The following is a 20980-nucleotide window of genomic DNA, read 5'->3' on the forward strand; positions in this document are numbered from 1 at the left end:
ACATAGAATCACTGCTCAGTTGCTCTGCTGTCTTTTCTGGTTGAGTAGGTGATTCTATCTTGACTGCAGGCAGGGCCTTAGTCAATTGAGAGGTAGACTGATCTTCCTCTCGAGTTTGCAGCTCAAATTCATAGGCCTTCAGGTATGCAAATAAGTCATATAGTTCCAATTTGTTCAAGTCCTTTGATTCCCTCATTGTCATTGTCTTTACATCTCATTCTTTGGGAAGACCTCGGATAACTTTGAGAATGACTTTTCTGTTGGGATATGTCTTTCCCAGTGCATTGAGTTCAATGACAATGCTACTGACTCTCTCATCGAATTCAGTCATTGATTCTTCGGGCTTCATTCTGATGTTGTCAAACTTCTGAGTAGCAACAAACAGTTTGTTCTCTTTGGTTTGTTCATTCCCTTCACAAAGTTGAATCAGTTTCTCCCAAATTTCTTTCCCTGTTTTGCACATCTTGATTTTACTAAAAGTGTTCTTGTCAAGGGTCTTGTACAAGATGTCTTTCGCCACATTATCAAGATTTTCTTTCTTCTTGTCTTCGATTGTCCACTCAACTCTTGGCTTCTCAATGTATTGTGGACCACCACCAGAAATGGCTATAGCAGTATTAACCTTGGTGATTGACAGAGGTCCATCAGTGATGACAAACCACATGTCATCATTTAAGGCTGATAAATGCACTTGCATGCGAATTTTCCAATCATCAAAATCTTCTTTGGAGAACATATGAATCTTGCTAAATGAAGTCATTTTGATGTAGTATTCAAGAGTAAGATAAAAACTTCTCTGATACCACTTGTTAGGATCGGTTGAAAGTGTAGAGGGGGGTGAATATACTTTCAAGCAGTTTAGTAAGAATTATTAAACTCGATCGGTTTAGTGACTGAGTTCGAGGCTTATCTTCTGATGTAATTTGTCAAACAAAATATGTGTGGAAATATGTCAAATTACAGATTTGAACACGGAGTAGATATCAGTTTAGGTTAGGCGATGATGGAGAGTAAACTGAAATAACACAATCAATTGTTTATGGATGTTCGAAGATTTAAACAACTCCTATGTCACCTCTTATTTCACCTCGGAAGGATATCACTAGAAGACTTTGAATTTTACAAACAATTTTCAAAACCCCGATCCGGTTTAGGACTTAACACTTCCTAAACAAGAACTCCTAGTACAACACCTCAGTTTCAGTCCTAGACTGATAAAAGAATAAAGATGATTACAATTCGAACTTCTTAGCACAAAATTGATCCTTCAATGATCAGAATGACATTTTGGCGTTTGTGCTTCGAGTTTCTTGATCAATTCTTGAGCGTGTAAGACTTTAAGAAATTCTCGTAAAATAACAGGAATTGCAGAGCGTGAGAGAGTTCCTTTGTTCGATCAAGATCTCTATTTATACCCTTGGATTGGTAACGGTCATAAATTCAAATTGAATCTTCAGATAGAGTTTCGAATTGTTTCCGTTGGATTTTTCACTATCATCAAAAAATTCTGGAGCTGACATTGCCTTTGCATTGCGGCACTACCTTCTGTAGAGTGTGTCAGAGTACGGACGAACTTATCCAGAAGTGACAAGGTAGTAGACTGATAGTTTAGCGAGTGTGAACTGATGAAGTCTGTTTAGCATCTTCGGCCAGTTGAGCGCGGTAGTTGAGCGTGAAGTAGTTTAGCTCCATGTATCAGTTTAGTGCCTTAGTTGTTTGATTAGTTTGGCCTTCTTTTAATCTTTGTATTTGTAAACACCAAAACTAATTTTTTTTCCAACATAGTTATAATAAAATAAATATATATTATATTTAATAATTCTAATGAATACATATTTTTATTTTCCAACATCTAATCATTTTTATGTTAATTGTTTTTAGATTTTCCTAAGAATTATGTTTCAATAAAATGTTATATCTCTAATGTATTTTTATTATCAAATATGTATTCAATTTTGACGTATCATTGTTTTCAAATTTTCTTATAAGTATGTCTTAACCAAATTTTATTTTTCTATTAAAAATTTTTTTTAAAAAAAACCACTTTGATACTCATGTGTTTTAAATTTTGTTTTCTTAAATTCATAGAAAATAATTCAAAACAATTCATTCAAGGTGAATTTTTATAATTAAATAAGAGGCAAATTGACATAATGTATTTTTAATAACAAAGAAACTATATGAAAATAATTTATTTCTTGACCGCCCTTATATTGTAATAGTATATATATGACTAACTTTATAAATGCAATATGATATTTACACTTCAAAAATTATATTATTATTCATACATCTATATAATTATTAGTCTATAACTTGATAGTATTGATAGTATTTAAAGTAGATGGAAAATATTAATGTAGAAATGATTTAATTTCCTTCATACCTCCTTGTCATGTTATGTATATAATTAAATGATCATTAATGATTGAAATTATTATTAGGATTTAAGTAGAATAAAAGTTTAATTATACTAATGATTTTCCTAATAATATCTCCTCACCATATTACACATAAATTAACTTTTAGAGATAGTTGATCTTTTCGTTTTATAATTTATTCATTCATATGTTATATTATATATAATAAAACAATGACGTAGATTAAAGGGGTATTGAAAGTTAATAAAGTTAAATATATAATTGTTCTACTCATAAATATTTCACTTGATTTAATTTATTGTTTATTTTTTTAAGTGTTAGTTTGTTTACAAATATACTACATTAGTTTAATAAAATTTGTTAAAAAATAATGATTTAATTATAAATTATTAGTAACTGTTAATAAAGATGCTAACTTTAATTATGTTAATTATCATATTAAAATTTTATTATATCCTCATTCAAAATTTTATCATTTAAAAAAAGTATTTTGTTTGATTTTTTTACCAATTAAAAAATTTATGTATCAAATGTAATGCTAAAACTAATAATCACTCTAAAGTTGTAGAGATTCATTATTACTTATGTCTTTATATGATTATAAGTTCATAACTTGAAATTATCATTAGTATTTAAATTGGATTGAAAAAGTTAGTGTAAATGGGAAAATATATTTTTTGGTCCTGTAAGTTTGTCACCTTGCGATTTTGGTCATCTATATTTTCCGATTTCAGTTTTAGTCCGCTATCTTTATTTATTTATTTTTGAAAATTTTAGTCTTTTTTTCGATGTGGTGCTGATGTGGCTCCAATGCAGTGCTGATGTTAAAGCTGACGTGCATTGTAGAGACCCTGCATGGAATCACCTACTAACTGGCAACTAATAGTATGCATTAAACTTAATACAGAAAATACTTAACAGAGTAAAAACGTACGGAAACATAATCCATAAATTACATATCAGCTTAGTAACATAATCCAGGCTTAAATCTGTAGTGATACAACCAAATCGAAATACTTAAACAGAGCTAAAACAAATCCTGCTGTATAATAAAATCTTCAAGGCTCCTGCTCTCTAGTCCTGCCTTGAACTACTAGCTCCGTGCATCCTGCGACCTGCCCCATGGAATAGGGTGTCCAAGATAACAACTAGGATGTGAGCGCTAACGCCCAGTACATAGACATGAGTACACGTAAATATATGATGCATGCAACATGATGACTGGTAACGGATCATCCGAAAATCATGCTCAGTACCGGCGCCACATAAGTGCTGCCACCGCACGGATCAACCTCTGGGTGCAACACACTCGTCTAGTACACCAGAGTAGACAGACATAAATGTCCCCGCCGTCGCGGTACTCTCAGTGATAGACTATCGAGTATAGAGTTGAGCGGCTCTATAGTCAGGTATAACAAGGTATATGCTCAACGTGTATATGCACATGACATATGAATATAGAAAACGGTAATCATACATCATGCCATATAATAATGCCAAATAAATGCAACATATAAACATGTATACTCGCTGGCAATCTCAGTCAATGTGTACGTACCTCTAGGCTAGTTCAAGTATAATAGGATCCTAGGTTCCAAGCCTATATTCAAAAGTTCACCGTATCACTACATAAATTCTATAAGCCTTAACTAAGCTAATAAGTACTCCCAAAACTTAAATAGATTCCCGGACCATACCTTCGTCCGTAGTTAGCCCTTTGGAGTTGCTAGTCCCGGATGACTATAACCACATCTTGGTTATTCCAGAACCTCTATTATAACCAATAGGGCCCTCAAGTGTATATCTCACACTATAAAACTGAAGAAATAAACTCGGGAATTCGTATTTCAAAATGAAATCGAACGAGCCCTATTTATAGGCAAAATTCCCGGCCAGGATCGGAACTTCCGATTTCGGGATCGGAGCTTCCGATCCAGCTCATTGCGTGCATGCAAGACACGCCAGGATCGAAACTTCCGATCGGGCGATCGGAGCTTCCGATCTGCTCTACGTTCAACACTTGTCAAAACTCGCGGCTGAGTCATCGAACATTGCTGGCAGCTGGAGATCGGAACGTCCATTCCAGGATCGGAGCTTCCGATCTCGGTGCTTCCGCTGAGCTTCCGAAGTGGCTAGGATCGGAACTTCCGATATGGATTCGGAGCTTCCGATCCGGCCCAAAGTCAAAAGCCCATATTCCCTTCCGAAGTCCAATAACATTCCGAAATTACTAACCCTTAATCATGTTTAACATATTATTATCTTAAAATTGAACCTGGGTTACTACATTCTCCCCACCTTTAGATATTTCGTCCGCGAAATAACATCTAAAGACAAAATCAAGATAATAATATGAAACATCAAAACATGTTTTATTACAACAACTGTAATTACATCTTACATGGTAAATCAAAATTACAAAGCAAACAACTCAGGATATTCCGCTTGCATATGACTTTCAGTTTCCAAAGTTGCTTCTTCAACGCCTCGGCGCTGCCATTGTACCATCACCAGTAGTATAGTCTTGTTCCGAAGAACTTTCTCCTTCCTGTCTAGGATACGGATTGGTCGTTCAACAAAAGACAGATCTGGCTCTAGCTGAATATCAGTAGACTGAATCACATGAGATTCATCAGCTATATACTGTCGAAGTAACGACACATGAAAAACATTATGTATACTGGAAAGATTTGGCGGTAAAGCCAAACGATATGCAACATCTCCGATCTTTTCCAGTATACGGAAAGGCCCAATAAAACGAGGAGACAACTTGCCTTTCACGCCAAACCTCATCACCTTCCTAAAAGGTGATACTCGAAGAAACACATATTCACCAGGCTCAAATTGAAATGGCCTGCGGCGAATATTAGCATAACTGGCTTGTCTATCTTGAGCAACTTTGATCCTATGCTTGATCAAATCTACCTTGTCTACAATCTGCTGCACCAATTCAGGACCCTCAACTTGTCGTTTCCCGACTTCATCCCAGAATAACGGAGTACAACACCGTCAACCGTACAATGCCTCGAAAGGTGCCATATCGATACCACGATGATAACTGTTATTGTAGGCAAACTCGATCAAAGGTAACTGATCCTGCCAAGATAAGCCAAAATCCATGACAGAAGAACGTAGCATATCCTCCAACGTACGAATCGTCCGCTCTGACTGCCCGTCAGTCTCTGGATGATATGCAGTGCTCAAACTCAGAGTGGTACCCAACGCCTCCTGAAAACTACCCCAAAAACGTGAGGTAAATCGCGGATCTCTATCACTGACTATGCTCACTGGAATCCCATGTAATCGTACTATCTCCTGGATGTATAAACGTGCCATGCGATCATAAGAATACTCCCGGTTATAAGGAATAAAGTGTGCTGATTTCGTCAAAAACGGTCAACAACGACCCAGATAGCATCACACTGACGTGACGTCATAGGTAAGTGGGTGACAAAATCCATAGTTACGTGCTCCCACTTCCATTCGGGAATCTCAAGATTCTGCAGTAATCCACCTGGTCGTCGATGTTCAGCCTTGACCTGTTGACAAACTAAATATCTCGAAACAAATTGATACACACTTCGCTTCATTCTTTTCCACTAGAATCTAGTTCGCAAGTCCTTATACATTTTCATGCTACCAGGATGAACTGATAATCGACTCCTGTGAGCTTGAGATAGAATATCCTTCCTGAGCTCCGCATCATTAGGTACAACCACTCGATTCGATAGGCACAATAAACCATCTGCCTGAAAATGGAATCCAGATGTATTAACTCCATTGGCCAGACGTGCCAAACACTGAGTCTTAACATCAGATATCTGAGCATCTCTGATCCGAGAATACAATGCTGGCTCAGATAGAATAGTATACAATCGAATCCCATTTCTCCCTTTCTTGTGCTTGAGCGTAAAACTCAATGAACAGCACTCTTGAATCATATGAGATACTTCACTAGTCTGAAGTGCAGAAAGTCTCACCTGCCGACTCAAGGCTTCAGCAATAAGATTAACAGAACCTGGATGATATTTGATTTCACAATCATAATCCTTCAAAAGTTCCATCCAGCGTCTCTGTCGCATATTCAACTCCGCCTGAGTGAATAAATATTTCAGACTCTTGTGATCCGTGAATATCTCAAATTTCTCGCCATAAAGATAATGCCTCCAAATCTTGAGCGCAAATACAATGGCGGCTAACTCGAGATCATGTACTGGATAATTACTCTCATGCGTCTTCAACTGTCGAGAAGCATAGGCAATAACATGTCCATGCTGTGTCAAAACACATCCTAACCCCTGACCAGAGGCATCAATATAGACAACATAACCTCCTGATCCAGAAGGTAGAGCTAGCACAGGTGCAGTAGTAAGACGTCCACGCAGCTCGTTAAATGACTCCTCACAATCCGAGGACCATATGAAGGCAACATATTTCCGTGTAAGCTGTGTCAAAGGCATTTCCAACTGTGCAAAATTCTCGATGAACCGACGGTAATATCCAGCTAGACCCAAGAAACTACGAATCTCAGCAACCGTCGTCGGACGAGACCAGTTCAGCACTGCCTCAATTTTACTAGGATCAAAAGATATTCCTGGATGATACTTGATTTCACAATCATAATCCTTCAGAAGATCTATCCAGCGTCTCTGTCGCATATTCAACTCCGCCTGAGTGAATAAATATTTCAGACTCTTGTGATCCGTGAATATCTCAAATTTCTCGCCATAAAGATAATGCCTCCAAATCTTGAGCGCAAATACAATGGCGGCTAACTCGAGATCATGTACTGGATAATTACTCTCATGCGTCTTCAACTGTCGAGAAGCATAGGCAATAACATGTCCATGCTGTGTCAGAACACATCCTAACCCCTGACCAGAGGCATCAGTATAGACAACATAACCTCTTGATCCAGAAGGTAGAGTTAGCACAGGTGCAGTAGTAAGACGTCTACGAAGCTCGTGAAATGACTCCTCACAATCCGAGGACCATATGAAGGAAACATCTTTCCGAGTAAGCTGAGTCAAAGGCCTTGCCAACTGTGCAAAATTCTCGATGAACCGACGGTAATATCCAGCTAGATCCAAAAAAACTACGAATCTCAGCAACCGTCGTCGGACGAGACCAGTTCAGCACTGCCTCTATCTTACTAGGATCAACAGATATCCCTTCATTAGAAATCACATGATCGAGAAACACTACCCGATCAAGCCAGAATTCACACTTTCTCAATTTTGCATACAGCTGCTTATCTCGTAACGTCTGTAAAACAATCCTTAGATGCTGTGCATGCTCATCCTTGTCATGAGAATAGACAAGAATATCATCAATGAAGACGATGACAAATCTATCCAGATACTCTCGAAATATCTGATTCATCAGATTCATAAAAACTGCCGAAGCATTCGTCAAACCGAATGGCATCATCAGAAATTCATAATGCCCATATCTGGTCCTGAAAGCAGTCGTAGATATATCTGAGTCTCGTACCCGCATCTGATGGTATCCAGATCTCAGATCTATCTTAGAATAAACAGAAGTACCCTGTAGTTGATCGAACAGATCATCAATCCGCGGCAAAGGATACTTATTCTTGATGGCGACACGATTCAACTGCCTGTAATCAATACATAATCGCATCGATCCATCCTTCTTCTTGACAAACAAAACAGGTGCTCCCCACAGAGAAACACTCGGACAAATATATCCCTTATCAAGAAGATCCTGTAATTGCTGTTTCAATTCCCTCATCTCTGACGGTGCCAGACGATAAGGTTCTCGGGATATAGGCGTAGTTCCTAGTACTAAATCAATACCAAATTCAACCTCTCGCACCAGAGAAAAACCAGGAATCTCATCTGGGAATACATCAGGAAACTCGCTAACAATCGGTAACTGATCAATACCCGTACTACTCGTGGACATATCAACTGCATAGATGAGGTAGCCCTCCCCACCTGACTCCAAGACATGACATGCCTTCAGAGCCGAAACAAGTGGCATCGGAGGTCGCGCACCCTAACCATAAAAATACCAGCTATCACCCTCAATCGGATGAAACTGTACCAAACGCTGATAACAATCCACAGTAGCGTGATACAAAGTCAGCATATCTATTCCCAAGATACAGTCAAAATCTTCCATCGCTAATATCATCAAATTAGCTGCTAACATATTACCCTCAAACTCCAGAATGCAACCCATCACTAGACGCTTAGTTACTATCTCTTACTCCAACGGAGTAGATACAACTAAATCCATATCTAATTATACATAAGGTAATCTATATCTCTTAACAAAGCGACTAGAAATAAAGGAATGCGACGCTCCAGTATCAATTAATACAAATGCAGGAATACCACATAACAGAAAGGTACCTGCCAACATGCAATCGCTTCCCTCTGTAGCCTGCTCCTGAGACAGAGCAAACACCTGCCCTTGAGTCTGGGGAAGATAACCAGAAGAACTCTGTGGTGCTGGCTGCTGACGTGGAACAATAGAAGCCTGAGATCCAACCTGTGATCTCGATCCACTAGCAGAACCCATGCGCTGAGGACAATCTCTTCGCAGATGTCCCTGCTGACCGCAAATATAACAAGCACCAGTAGCTTTCCAACATGAAGCTGCAGGATGCTTCCCTCCACAATGACTACAAAACTCCTCTTCTTCTTCTTCTTCCCAAAACGGAACATACCTCGTGAACCACGAGATCCAGATGAAATAGTAGGAGTAGAAGAAGACGTAGGTCCAGATTGCACAACAGATTGAGCTCTAGGCTCAAAAGATCCACTAGGCTGTCCTGGCATCATCAACTGTGCCCGTCTGTTGCTAGTCTCCACAAGACGGCAATGGTTCACCAAAGTCTCAAAAGATACCGGGTCATCACAGACGACAACCTGAGAGTAGATATCTTGGTTCAAACCTTGTAGAAAGATATCATACTTCGACGCATCACTCTCATTGATATGAGGACTGAAAGGTAGCAGATCAAGAAATCGTTGCTGATATTGATCAATAGTCATTGATCCTTGCCTCAAAGTAAGCAACTCCATCGATCGTGCTTGGCAAACAGCCGGAGGAAAATACAATTTCTGGAACTCCCGACAGAAATCCCCCCAAGTCACCTGTCCTCTCTCAGTACGTGCCTGAGCAGCCTTGGCATCCCACCAAAAACGTGCTCGATCCTCTAGAACGAATTCTAGAACTTCCAGTTTCTGATCCTCAGTACAATCGAAAGCACGAAAAGTACTCTCGAGTTTAGACATCCAGCTTCTAGCTTGTTCAGGATTCTCGCCTCCCACCAAGGGTTTCTGTCCTACTTGCATGAACTTATTGATAGAGTAGCGACGTCTACTCTCATGATGACGATGTAGATCATCATGATGGCAGTGACGATGATGATGACCACCTCCCTGGCCAACACTATCGTGACTCTCGTCAGCCATATCCTGAAAAGAATTGCACATTAAAATCCCAAATGCGCAAGAATTACTAAACTAAATCCCAAGTACTAATCCCAAAAGCTAAGCATGCTCTGATACCAAAAATGTAGAGACCCTGCATGAAATCACCTACTAACTGGCAACTAATAGCATGCATTAAACTTAATACAAAAAATACTTAACAGAGTAAAAACGTGCGGAAACATAATCCATAAATTACATATCAGCTTAGTAACATAATCCAGGCTTAAATATGTAGTGATACAACCAAATCAAAATACTTAAACAGAGCTAAAACAAATCCTGCTGTATAATAAAATCTTCAAGGCTCCTGCTCTCTAGTCCTGCCTTGAACTACCAGCTCCGTCCATCCTGCGACCTGCCCCATGGAATAGGGTGTCCAAGATAACAACTAGGACGTGAGCGCTAATGCCCAGTACATAGACATGAGTACACATAAATATATGATGCATGCAACATGATGACTGGTAACGGATCATCCGAAAATCATGCTCAGTACCAGCGCCACATGAGTGCTGCCACCGCACGGATCAACCTCTGGGTGCAACCACACTCGTCTAGTATACCAGAGTAGACAGACATAAATGCCCCCGCCGTCGCGGTACTCTCAATGATAGACTATCGAGTATAGAGCTGAGCGGCTCTATAGTCAGGTATAACAAGGTACAGGCTCAACGTGTATATGCACATGAAATATGAATATAGTAAACGGTAAATCATACATCATGCCATATAATAATGCCAAATAAATGCAACATATAAACATGTATACTCGCTGGCAATCTCAGTCAATGTGTACGTACCTCTAGGCTAGTTCAAGTATAATAGGATCCTAGGTTCCAAGCCTATATTCAAAAGTTCACCGTATCACTACATAAATTCTATAAGCCTTAACTAAGCTAATAAGTACTCCCAAAACTTAAATAGATTTCCGAACCATACCTTCGTCCGTAGTTAGCCCTTTGGAGTTGCTAGTCCCGGATGACTATAACCACATCTTGGTTATTCCAGAACCTTTATTATAACCGATAGGGCCCTCAAGTGTATATCTCACACTATAAAACTGAAGAAAGAAACTCGGGAATTCGTATTTCAAAATGAAATCAAACGAGCCCTATTTATAGGCAAAATTCCCGGCCAGGATTGGAATTTCCGATTTCGGGATCGGAGCTTCCGATCCAGCTCATTGCGTGCATGCAAGACACGCCAGGATCGGAACTTCCGATCGGGCGATCGGAGCTTCCGATCTACTCTACGTTCAACACTTGTCAAAACTCGCGGCTGAGTCATCGAACATTGCTGGTAGCTGGAGATCAGAACGTCCGTTCCAGGATCGGAGCTTTCGATCTCGGTGCTTCCGCTGAGCTTCCGAAGTGGCTAGGATCGGAACTTCCGATTTGGGTTCGGAGCTTCCGATCCGGCCCAAAGTCAAAAGCCCATATTCCCTTCCGAAGTTCAATAACATTCCGAAATTACTAACCCTTAATCATGTTTAACATATTATTATCTTAAAATAGAACTTGGGTTACTACATGCATAGTGTCACGTAAGTATTTTTCTCAATGTATTGTGGACCACTGCCAGAAATGGCTATAGCAATATTAACCTTGGTGATTGACAGAGGTCCATCAGTGATGACAAACCACATGTCGTCATCTAAGGCTGATAAATGCGCTTGCATGCGAATCTTCCAATCATCAAAATCTTCTTTGGAGAACATATGAATCTTGCTAAATGAAGTCATTTTGATGTAGTGTTCAAGAGTAAGATAAAAACTTCTCTGATACCACTTGTTAGGATCGGTTGAAAGTATAGAGGGGTGAATATACTTTCAAGCAGTTTAGTAAGAATTATTAAACTCGATCGGTTTAGTGACTGAGTTCGAGGCTTATCTTCTGATGTAATTTGACAAACAAAATATGTGCGAAAATATGTCAAATTACAGATTTGAACACTGAGTAGATATCAGCTTAGGTTAGGCGATGATGGAGAGTAAACTGAAATAACACAATCAATTGTTTATGGATGTTCGAAGATTTCAACAACTCATATGTCACCTCTTCTTTCACCTCAAAAGGATATCACTAGAAGACTTTGAATTTTACAAACAATTTGCAAAACCCCGATCCAGTTTAGGACTTAACACTTCCTAAACAAGAACTCCTAGTACAACACCTCAGTTTCAGTCCTAGACTGATAAAAGAATAAAGATGATTACAATTCGAACTTCTTAGCACAAAATTGATCCTTCAATGATCAGAATGACACTTCGGCGTTTGTGCTTCGAGTTTCTTGATCAATTCTTGAGCGTGTAAGACTTTAAGAAATTCTCGTAAAATAACAGGAATTGCAGAGCGTGAGAGAGTTCCTTTGTTCGATCAAGATATTTATTTATACCCTTGGATTGGTAACGGTCATAAATTCAAATTGAATCTTCAGATAGAGTTTCGAATTGTTTTCGTTGGATTTTTCACTATTAGCAAAAAAATTCTGGAGCTGACATTGCCTTTGCATCGCGGAACTATCTTCTGTAGAGTGTGTCAGAGTACGGACGAACTTATCCAGAAGTGACAAGGTAGTAGACTGATAGTTTAGCGAGTGTGAACTGATGAAGTCTGTTTAGCATCTTCGGTCAGTTGAGCGCGGTAGTTGAGCTTGAAGTAGTTTAGCTCCATGTATCAGTTTAGCGCCTTAGTTGTTTGATTAGTTTGGCCTTCTTTTAATCTTTGTATTTGTAAACACCAAAACTAATTTTTTTCCAGCATAGTTATAATAAAATAAATATATATTATCTTTAATAATTTTAATGAATACATATTTTTATTTTCCAACATCTAATCATTTTTATGTTAATTGTTTTTAGATTTTCCTAAGAATTATTTTTCAATAAAATGTTATATCTCTAATGTATTTTTATTATCAAATATGTATTCAATTTTGACGTATCATTGTTTTTAAATTTTCTTATAAGTATGTCTTAACCAAATTTTATTTTTTTATTAGAATTTTTTTTAAAAAAAACCACTTTGATACTCATGTGTTTTAAATTTTGTTTTCTTAAATTCATATAAAATAATTCAAAACAATTCATTCAATGTGAATTTTTATAATTAAATAAGAGGCAAATTAACATAATGTATTTTTAATAACAAAGAAACTATATGAAAGTAATTTTTTCTTGATCACCCTTATATTGTAATAGTATATATATAACTAACTTTATAAATGCAATATGATATTTACACTTCAAAAATTATATTATTACTCATACATCTATATAATTATTAGTCTATAACTTGATAGTATTGATAGTATTTAAAGTAGATGGAAAATATTAATGTAGAAATGATTTAATTTTCCTCATAACTCCTTGTCATGTTATGTATATAATTAAATGATCATTAATGATTGAAATTATTATTAGGATTTAAGTAGAATAAAAGTTTAATTATACTAATGATTTTCCTAGTAATATCTCCTCACCATATTACACATAAATTAACTTTTAGAGATAGTTGATCTTTTTGTTTTATAATTTATTCATTTATATGTTATATTATATATAATAAAACAATGACGTAGATTAAAGTGGTATTGAAAGTTAATAAAGTTAAATATATAATTGTTCTACTCATAAATATTTCACTTGGTTTAATTTATTGTTTATTTTTTTAAGTGTTAGTTTGTTTACAAATATGCTACATTAGTTTAATAAAATTTGTTAAAAAATAATGATTTAATTATAAATTATTAGTAACTGTTAATTAAGATGCTAACTTTAATTATGTTAATTATCATATTAAAATTTTATTATATCCTCATTCAAAATTTTATCATTTAAAAAAAGTATTTTGTTTGATTTTTTTACCAATTAAAAAATTTATGTATCAAATGTAATATTAAAACTAATAATCACTTTAAAGTTGTAGAGATTCATTATTACTCATGTCTCTATATGATTATAAGTTCATAACTTAAAATTATCATTAGTATTTAAATTGGATTGAAAAAGTTAGTGTAAATGGGAAAATATATTTTTTGATCATGTAAGTTTGTCATCTTGCGATTTTGGTCATCTATATTTTCCGATTTCAGTTTTAGTCCGCTATATTTATTTATTTATTTTTGACAATTTTAGTCTTTTTTCAATGTGGTGTTGACGTGGCTCCAATGCAGTGCTGATGTTAAAGCTGACGTGTATAGTGACACGTAAGTATTTTCGAAGAAAAATGATTGAAATTGCTAAAAATAAGAACATGAATGTCTAAAATTGAAATATGAAAATATAGATGACTGAAATCGCAAAGTGACAAACATGCAAGACCAAAATTACAGTTTTTCCAATATAATTTTCCACATATCTTCTTACCATGTTATGTATATAATTACTGAGTCAATTAATTGAAACAATTATATATTATGATTTAAGTTGATTAAACAATCATTTAAATGGATAAATGATTAAACAATCATTTAAAATAAGAACATGCATGTCTAAAATTGAAATATTAGAGAACATTCGTCTTTTGATTTTATGATTTATTCACTCATACGTTGTATTATATATAATAAAACCATTGACATAGATTAAAATATTATTAAAAGGTTAATAATGTTAAATATACAATATTACTACTTCTAAATGTTTAACTTGATTTAATTTATTTTTTTTTTTTTAGTATTCGTTTGTTTACAAATATACTGCAATAATTTAATAAAGTTTGATAAAAAAAACGAGTTAATTATAAAGTATGTGTAGTTGTATAAAGTTTCTCTATAATAAAATATCATTTCATCGTATTATATTGAAGAGAACTCAATACTAATCAATATAATTTTCTATTCATATTTGAACAAGTATAAATAAATTTAATTGAATATTAATTGCGAAATGCAAATATGCAATTATTAATATGATATTTGATTGAATTGACTAAAAACAACCTGATATCACGTGCCCTTTTTTTTTTCTAATAGTTAAAAACATGGGTACGACACCACCCATACGTGATTGGAAATACAATATATGAGAACTATTAAATGAACGATGATCGACAATGCATTGTGATGGGTCGTAATCAAAACTGGAAATATGACCTAATACTAACATTTCGGGTTTGTCACTTATTTTTAGAGGTTGCAAACACTACCTAAATATGATATTGAGGTAAAGCATTTCGGATATTAATATTTGAAATATTGAAACATCTTTTTTATTTTTGTATGAAAACTGAAACCTCGTGTTTTCCCTGTGCTTGTGTGTAAGATCATACAATTGAGAAGCAATTCTATATCTTACAAATTTACACATCTCATGGGATGGCAGCTCAAGAGGAAACAGTTTCTAGCTGAGCACTCAAATGATCGACACACTTTTATTAGTCTTGGTTGCTTCTCATTTCTTGTAGTTCCACTGAGGGGTCCAATTCGGGCACTTTGGACTGAAATAGCTGGACTCGACGCTGGAGTTGAACAGCTCGATAATAGGCTCGGATTTCACGCACCGAGGTGTTTTGTACTGAACGTTTGAAGACCCGAGGCTGATGGCAAAGTCCATGAGCTTGTCGAAGGTCCCAGCTTCAACAATTCTGATCTCAAGAGGGCTAATAATCTTGGAATTGCGGTGCTGGCGATACGTGCTGGCTAAGGACTCTTCAATGGTGAAGCAGCAGTCTTGAAAAACTGTTGGAGGAACCGGGTTAGATGATAATCCTTTTTGGCTGAGCTCCCAGTACAGCACATAGTGGCCTGGAATTTGAGTGGTGTCGGCATAGCTTGTGTAGTCTGCGACGGATACGTTGAATGGGATCAAATGGCTCGCTGCTTTTGCCACTGCATTTTGGAGTTCAGCTTCATCGGTCTTATCAGTATCTATGCTCAAGACAACATTTTCACGGCACACGAAGTTAAACTGAGGGGCATTGTTCTTGAATCCAGCCACACGAAGCACATCTCCAACCCGGTACCTGTAAAGCCCTGCACAAAGTATATTAACAACTATGTATATCAACAATTAAAAAAAGGTCAGATGGATGAAGCAAATTTACCAGCATAAGTGGTGACCACCACCTCGTACTCCTGTCCAAGTTTAACATTAACTAAATCAACCAATTCTTGTTGTTCCTCTCCATTTACAGATTTGGGCAAGAACTCGAAATAAGCCGGGGTGGGGATGAAGGTGTAGGCTACGTCACTAGGCTTGCAAAGAGGGTTCAGGTTGATGCCAAAAATACATTCGGAAGAAGCATACATACAGGAGACTAGGGGTAAACCATTGACATAGTAGTCAAGAATGGGTACGTATTGTGACATGGTGCCGGTCACGACAACATTTATGAACTTGATATTTGGCCACAGCCTAGGAATGATCCCCTGCCAAGAATCCTTCCCGCACTCGGATTCGACAAAATCTGCCAGCTCCGGATCGGGTCCGAGAATCCCCATCACTGCCTCCCTCACCAACGGATCGGTGATCAATGAATTAACACTTCCGGTTCTGATATCATCGCAAAGGAGGGACCAGTGTTCTTCCAAGAACCGGATGGCCCGAATGAAACCAGTGGGAAAATTTGCCCCAGCCTGCAGAATTTGTTTGTTTTGGCAGAGACCACAAAGCATTTGGGAATAGACGCTTTGGAAGTAGTCTTGGCAGAGAAACGTTTCCTTTGGGCTGGTGAAGGGATCGTGTGGTCCGGCAGTGAAATCGATCTTTCGTAATGCACTGGCTGTGGCTACCCGAGCGGGCAGCCCACATGGGGTCTTAGATTCCGATGGTAAAGACAAGAACCACATCGCTTTACCTCTGTCTAAGCCGGGAAAGCATTGACTTATCACAGCCGGCAAAAGGCTGTTAAATGATAACCTCCTCCGCATCTCTTCCTCAGTCATAGGCAACAATTTTCTCTCGCCACCAGATGTCCCCGAACTGCATAATCAAATGAAAAAGAAAGCAGAGTACAAGAAATGAAAAACGTAGGCATGAACTACCCCACATTGATCTCATGAACAAAACTCGAACCTGGTCAAGAACTCAGAGATGGGTTCGCAGCAGAGAATGGGAGACGAGTCGCCATTGGCGATGCGTTTGACATCAGGCTGAATGTCCTCGTAGGAGACAACGGGAACCATTTTCTTGAAAGTATCCGCATCCGTATGGCCGTCGAGCCCGTGTCTCTTCAAGTACTCTACGTTGGAATTTCTCGACAGGATTTCTGTAAGAACTTTTGTTTGAATCTCAGCAGCGTTTTGGGTCATCTCCTCAATGAACTCCATCTTTCTCCTGTTGATTTCTGCCACACGGAGAGGATAATTGTTTGCGGAGGAAGAAGAGTCGTGCGGTCTGTTGAATGCAAGAGATTGAGATGACTTGTGGACCAAAAACAGCTCGAAGTCGAATATGGGACTTTGAAAATGAAAAGGCTAAGCCTAAAATATCTCATGATGATATATCAAGTCCTTAATTTCTTTTGTTTTTTTCCCCGCTATAAATATTTCATCTTTATTTTAAAAAAAATAAATAAAAATAAATATCTCATCTTATTTTGTCTTTTTCCCCTTTACTTTGAAACCGAAAATTCGGTTCGATTTTCGGATTTTTGAATTTTTGATTTTTTGGTTCGATTCGGTTTTTTTCCAGCGGTTAATCGAACTGAACCGAAAAATTTTATTATATTATATATACACATATTTGCATTATATATTACATTATTTTTATAAATTCATAAATTATTATTATTGAAATTAAAAACGTTAGCAATTTCTTTGTTCTTATTTTCAAATATATTTTTCGAATCATTAAATCACAAATATTTTATTTAACCATTAATTTTTTTCAAAAAATTATTCGAAAAACTAAAAATATTTAGTTTTTTTTTAAAAAAAAAGTTTTAGTTTAAAATTTTATTTTGTTTTCAAAAAAACCGATTTTTAGAGAAATTTTTTTTTTCTAAAATTAACCGGTTAACCAAAAAACCGAACTGCTCAATTCAGTTCGATTTTCGATTTGGCCTTTCGGAGAACCAAAATTTCGGTTCTGTTCGGGCTAAACCGCCCGAATGAACACCCATATTATAAAGTGTATGATATATGGTTAATTAGACAAAAATCGCTCTTTATTGTTTCATTATGACTAATGATCCGAAGTACGCGTTGCATGTTTTTACATTATTTTTCTAATAAAATTTGTTTTTTATTTCTGGTTTGGGGGAAAAGAACGTTCGTTTGTGAGACATGTGAGAGAGACGTGGGATGAAATTAGACTAATGAAAGTTGTCAAAATGTCATTTTGCCTTTTGCCTTAAAAAAAAAAGCTGTGCAAAAAACTCTCAATGAACAGGGATAAAATGGAGAAGAAAATTGGTGTCATCTTGATACACCAAAAAAATAAATTTCTCATTATGATATAGTCCTTAATTTGTGGTTTTAATACCTTATAAAGTGTATGATATATGGTTAATTAGACAAAAATCGCTCTTTATTGTTTCATTATGATATGGTCCTTAATTTGTGGTTTTAATTTGTACGCCCTCACAAATACTCTCTATTTGTTTTTATAAACCCCCTAAAACAACAATTTTACACATCTAATTTCACTTGTCTTTCAAAAAAAAAAAAAAAAAATTTGTTGATGGATTTTGAACAAGTGCGAAAATTGGGTCAATTTTGGCAGCCTCAAAGACTCTGGAAATTGTCCATTCAATGGTGATGTGTTCGAGTACTATATATAGTTCAGCATATTTGTAGGCTTATTTTAATTTATTTTATTTTTAAAACGAAGTGATCACTAAATTGAATTGATAATTGAAGAATTATCGTCCATTTCTTTGGTTTGACAAAAAATAAACAAGTAATGGGTTTTCATTCTAAAACTCAATGAAATTATTTGTATTGGACATAGGACTATTATTTTATTTTTTTCCGTTTGTTTTTTGGTTTTCACTCAGCTCCTCTCTCTCTCTCTCTCTCTCTCTCTCTCTCTCTCTCTCTCTCTCTCTCTCTCTCTCTCTCACCTTTTTTTTTCCTTGGGATTTCTAAGCTTCTATTTGTACTGCATTAATATTTCAGTTCAAAGTTGTTTGATGTATATTAAGTGTTTTTAGACTAAGTGAATCGTTAGGAAAAAAATATTTAATGAAACATTCACACATATTTTATATCTCGCTTTATATATCTAATATCAATTATCAATTATCAATTATAAAATATGAGAAGAAAATTAATTGCATGGGCATTGTGTGGAAAAATGCTGTAAAAATTAGGGTCAAATTTGGGATATTTAATTTGTGAATAATAATCAATGTGTTGCTTATTCATTAAATTAGTGCATTTATTTTTTGAATCATTCAATACAACATTTTAATTGATTTTTATCATATTCTCACAAAATATGGGAAGAAAATTATTTTAATTGAATACAACATTTTAATTTATTTCAATACAATATTTTAATTAATTTTATCATATTCTCATAAAATATGAGAAGAAAATTATTTAATTGAATACAAAATTTTAATTTATTTTAATCATATTCCTAAAGTTATTCAAAATAAAATATAAGAAAAAAATTATAGATATAAAACATTTCTACCATCTATTGTTTTTAATAAACCATTTAAGTTGTGTATTTATTTTTTGACTCATTAAATATTTCAGCATTTTAATTGATTTTCATCGTATTCCTAAAGTTATTCTAAAAAAATACGAGAAGAGAATTATAGATATAAAATATTTCTACCATCTATTTTTTTATAAATAATTTACGTTGTGTATTTATTTTTTGACTCATTAAATATTTCAGTATTTTAATTGATTTTCATCATACTCCTAAAGTCATTCTAAAGTAAACATGAGACAAAATTATATATATAATATATTTCCACCATCTATTTTTTTATAAATCATTTAATTTGTGTATTTATATTTTGATTCATTAAATATTGCAGCATTTTAATTCATTTTCATCATATTTTTAAAGTCATTCTAAGAAAAACACGAGAAAAAATTATAGATATAAAATATTTGAATTTCATGATTATATTTTTGTTTACCATCAATTTTTATTTGAATTGTGATTGGAAGGTAAAAAATTTTAAATTGTGAAATAAAAAAACTTTGTCAGTTTTTATTTTATATAATATTTTACTGGATAGAAATTATTTTGGGATATAAATGTAAAAAATAAAATAAAAATTCGTTGGGGCATAAAAGAAAGAAAAAAATGTGGTTTATGCCTTTCAATGATGAGTTATTGTCGGTATATTTTCATTTGAGATTATGCATGATTCCAATACAACAAAAATGAAATTAATCACGGTACGAACATTTATATATTATGATGATTTATGAGACCTATTGATCAAATTATCAAAAAAATTTATGAAATTCTGTTTAAGTTATATTTTATTATTTTTATCACAACAAAATTAATCATGATACGTAAATTATGAAAATTTATTAATGATTATTTTATTATTTCAATTGATTTTAGTAATTAATAATTCAAATTTATGATTTAATTATGAAAACGTGAAAATCCCACTAAATAAAATTATAAAAAATAATTAATAAATATATTATATAAATAAAATATCACTACGTGCATTGTAATTGTTTACTAATATATATAGGTGTGAAGCTCGAAGTTTTTTCAACAATGACATCCCTACTCCCAACGTATTCGGTTATTGGTGTGAGACAATTTTTATATTAATATTATCGTGAAATATAATGTTTGATTTTTTTTACGTAATGTATTTTTGATATTGGTTGATATTTTATTTTGATTATTTGTCGGTGTTTTATCATTTGCATAATATAATTGTTTGGTAGTTTAGCAGAACACAATTTTATGTCAGATTTTCACCAAGAATTGAGTATCAAAAATCACATATCGAGTAAGTGTAAAGTCTATGAAATATATTACACTTAATTTGCAATATTTAGTACTAAATTTAAACAAGAAATTTTTTGTCATTAGCTATGTCAATTCTCCTGTCGAGCTTTCACGAGGAAATATAATGAATACCAAACATGATAACATAGGTATAAAACCTATCAAATTAAGCACCTTTTTTTTAGATGATCAAATTAAGCACTTACTTAATCATATAGGTATCATTTGGTACATGAAATGAT

At 34.9% G+C, this 20980-nt stretch overlaps 2 protein-coding genes across 2 annotated transcripts; both read right to left on the reverse strand.

Annotated features, from left to right (window-relative positions):
* Positions 1–214: 214 nt before the first annotated feature.
* On the reverse strand, positions 215–760 carry LOC140890251 (uncharacterized). The gene has a single exon (XM_073298012.1). It carries the CDS (start codon positions 758–760, stop codon positions 215–217), a length of 546 nt encoding a protein of 181 aa, XP_073154113.1.
* Positions 761–15031: 14271 nt separating this feature from the next.
* LOC140887798 (indole-3-acetic acid-amido synthetase GH3.6-like) lies at positions 15032–17256 on the reverse strand. Its single transcript, XM_073295286.1, has 3 exons — positions 16866–17256; positions 15895–16772; positions 15032–15823 (listed from the first exon to the last, which is right to left on the reverse strand). The coding sequence occupies exons 1-3, from the start codon at positions 17117–17119 to the stop codon at positions 15243–15245; spliced, it is 1713 nt and encodes a 570-aa protein (XP_073151387.1). The 5' UTR covers positions 17120–17256; the 3' UTR covers positions 15032–15242.
* Positions 17257–20980: the final 3724 nt, after the last annotated feature.

This window comes from Henckelia pumila, chromosome 3 (genome assembly GCF_033568475.1).
Source record: "Henckelia pumila isolate YLH828 chromosome 3, ASM3356847v2, whole genome shotgun sequence".
NCBI classification, from domain to species: domain Eukaryota; kingdom Viridiplantae; phylum Streptophyta; class Magnoliopsida; order Lamiales; family Gesneriaceae; genus Henckelia; species Henckelia pumila.

Excerpts from the sequence above, each read along its gene's own strand:
- LOC140887798 (XM_073295286.1), bottom strand. The coding sequence starts at position 17,119 with ATGGAGTTCATTGAGGAGATGACCCAAAACGCTGCTGAGATTCAAACA. Across the intron at positions 16,773-16,865 it reads ATCTCTGAGTTCTTGACCAG|TTCGGGGACATCTGGTGGCG; the intron begins GTTCGAGTTTTG and ends TTGATTATGCAG. Across the intron at positions 15,824-15,894 it reads GGTGGTCACCACTTATGCTG|GGCTTTACAGGTACCGGGTT; the intron begins GTAAATTTGCTT and ends TACTTTGTGCAG.
- LOC140890251 (XM_073298012.1), bottom strand. The coding sequence starts at position 760 with ATGACTTCATTTAGCAAGATTCATATGTTCTCCAAAGAAGATTTTGAT.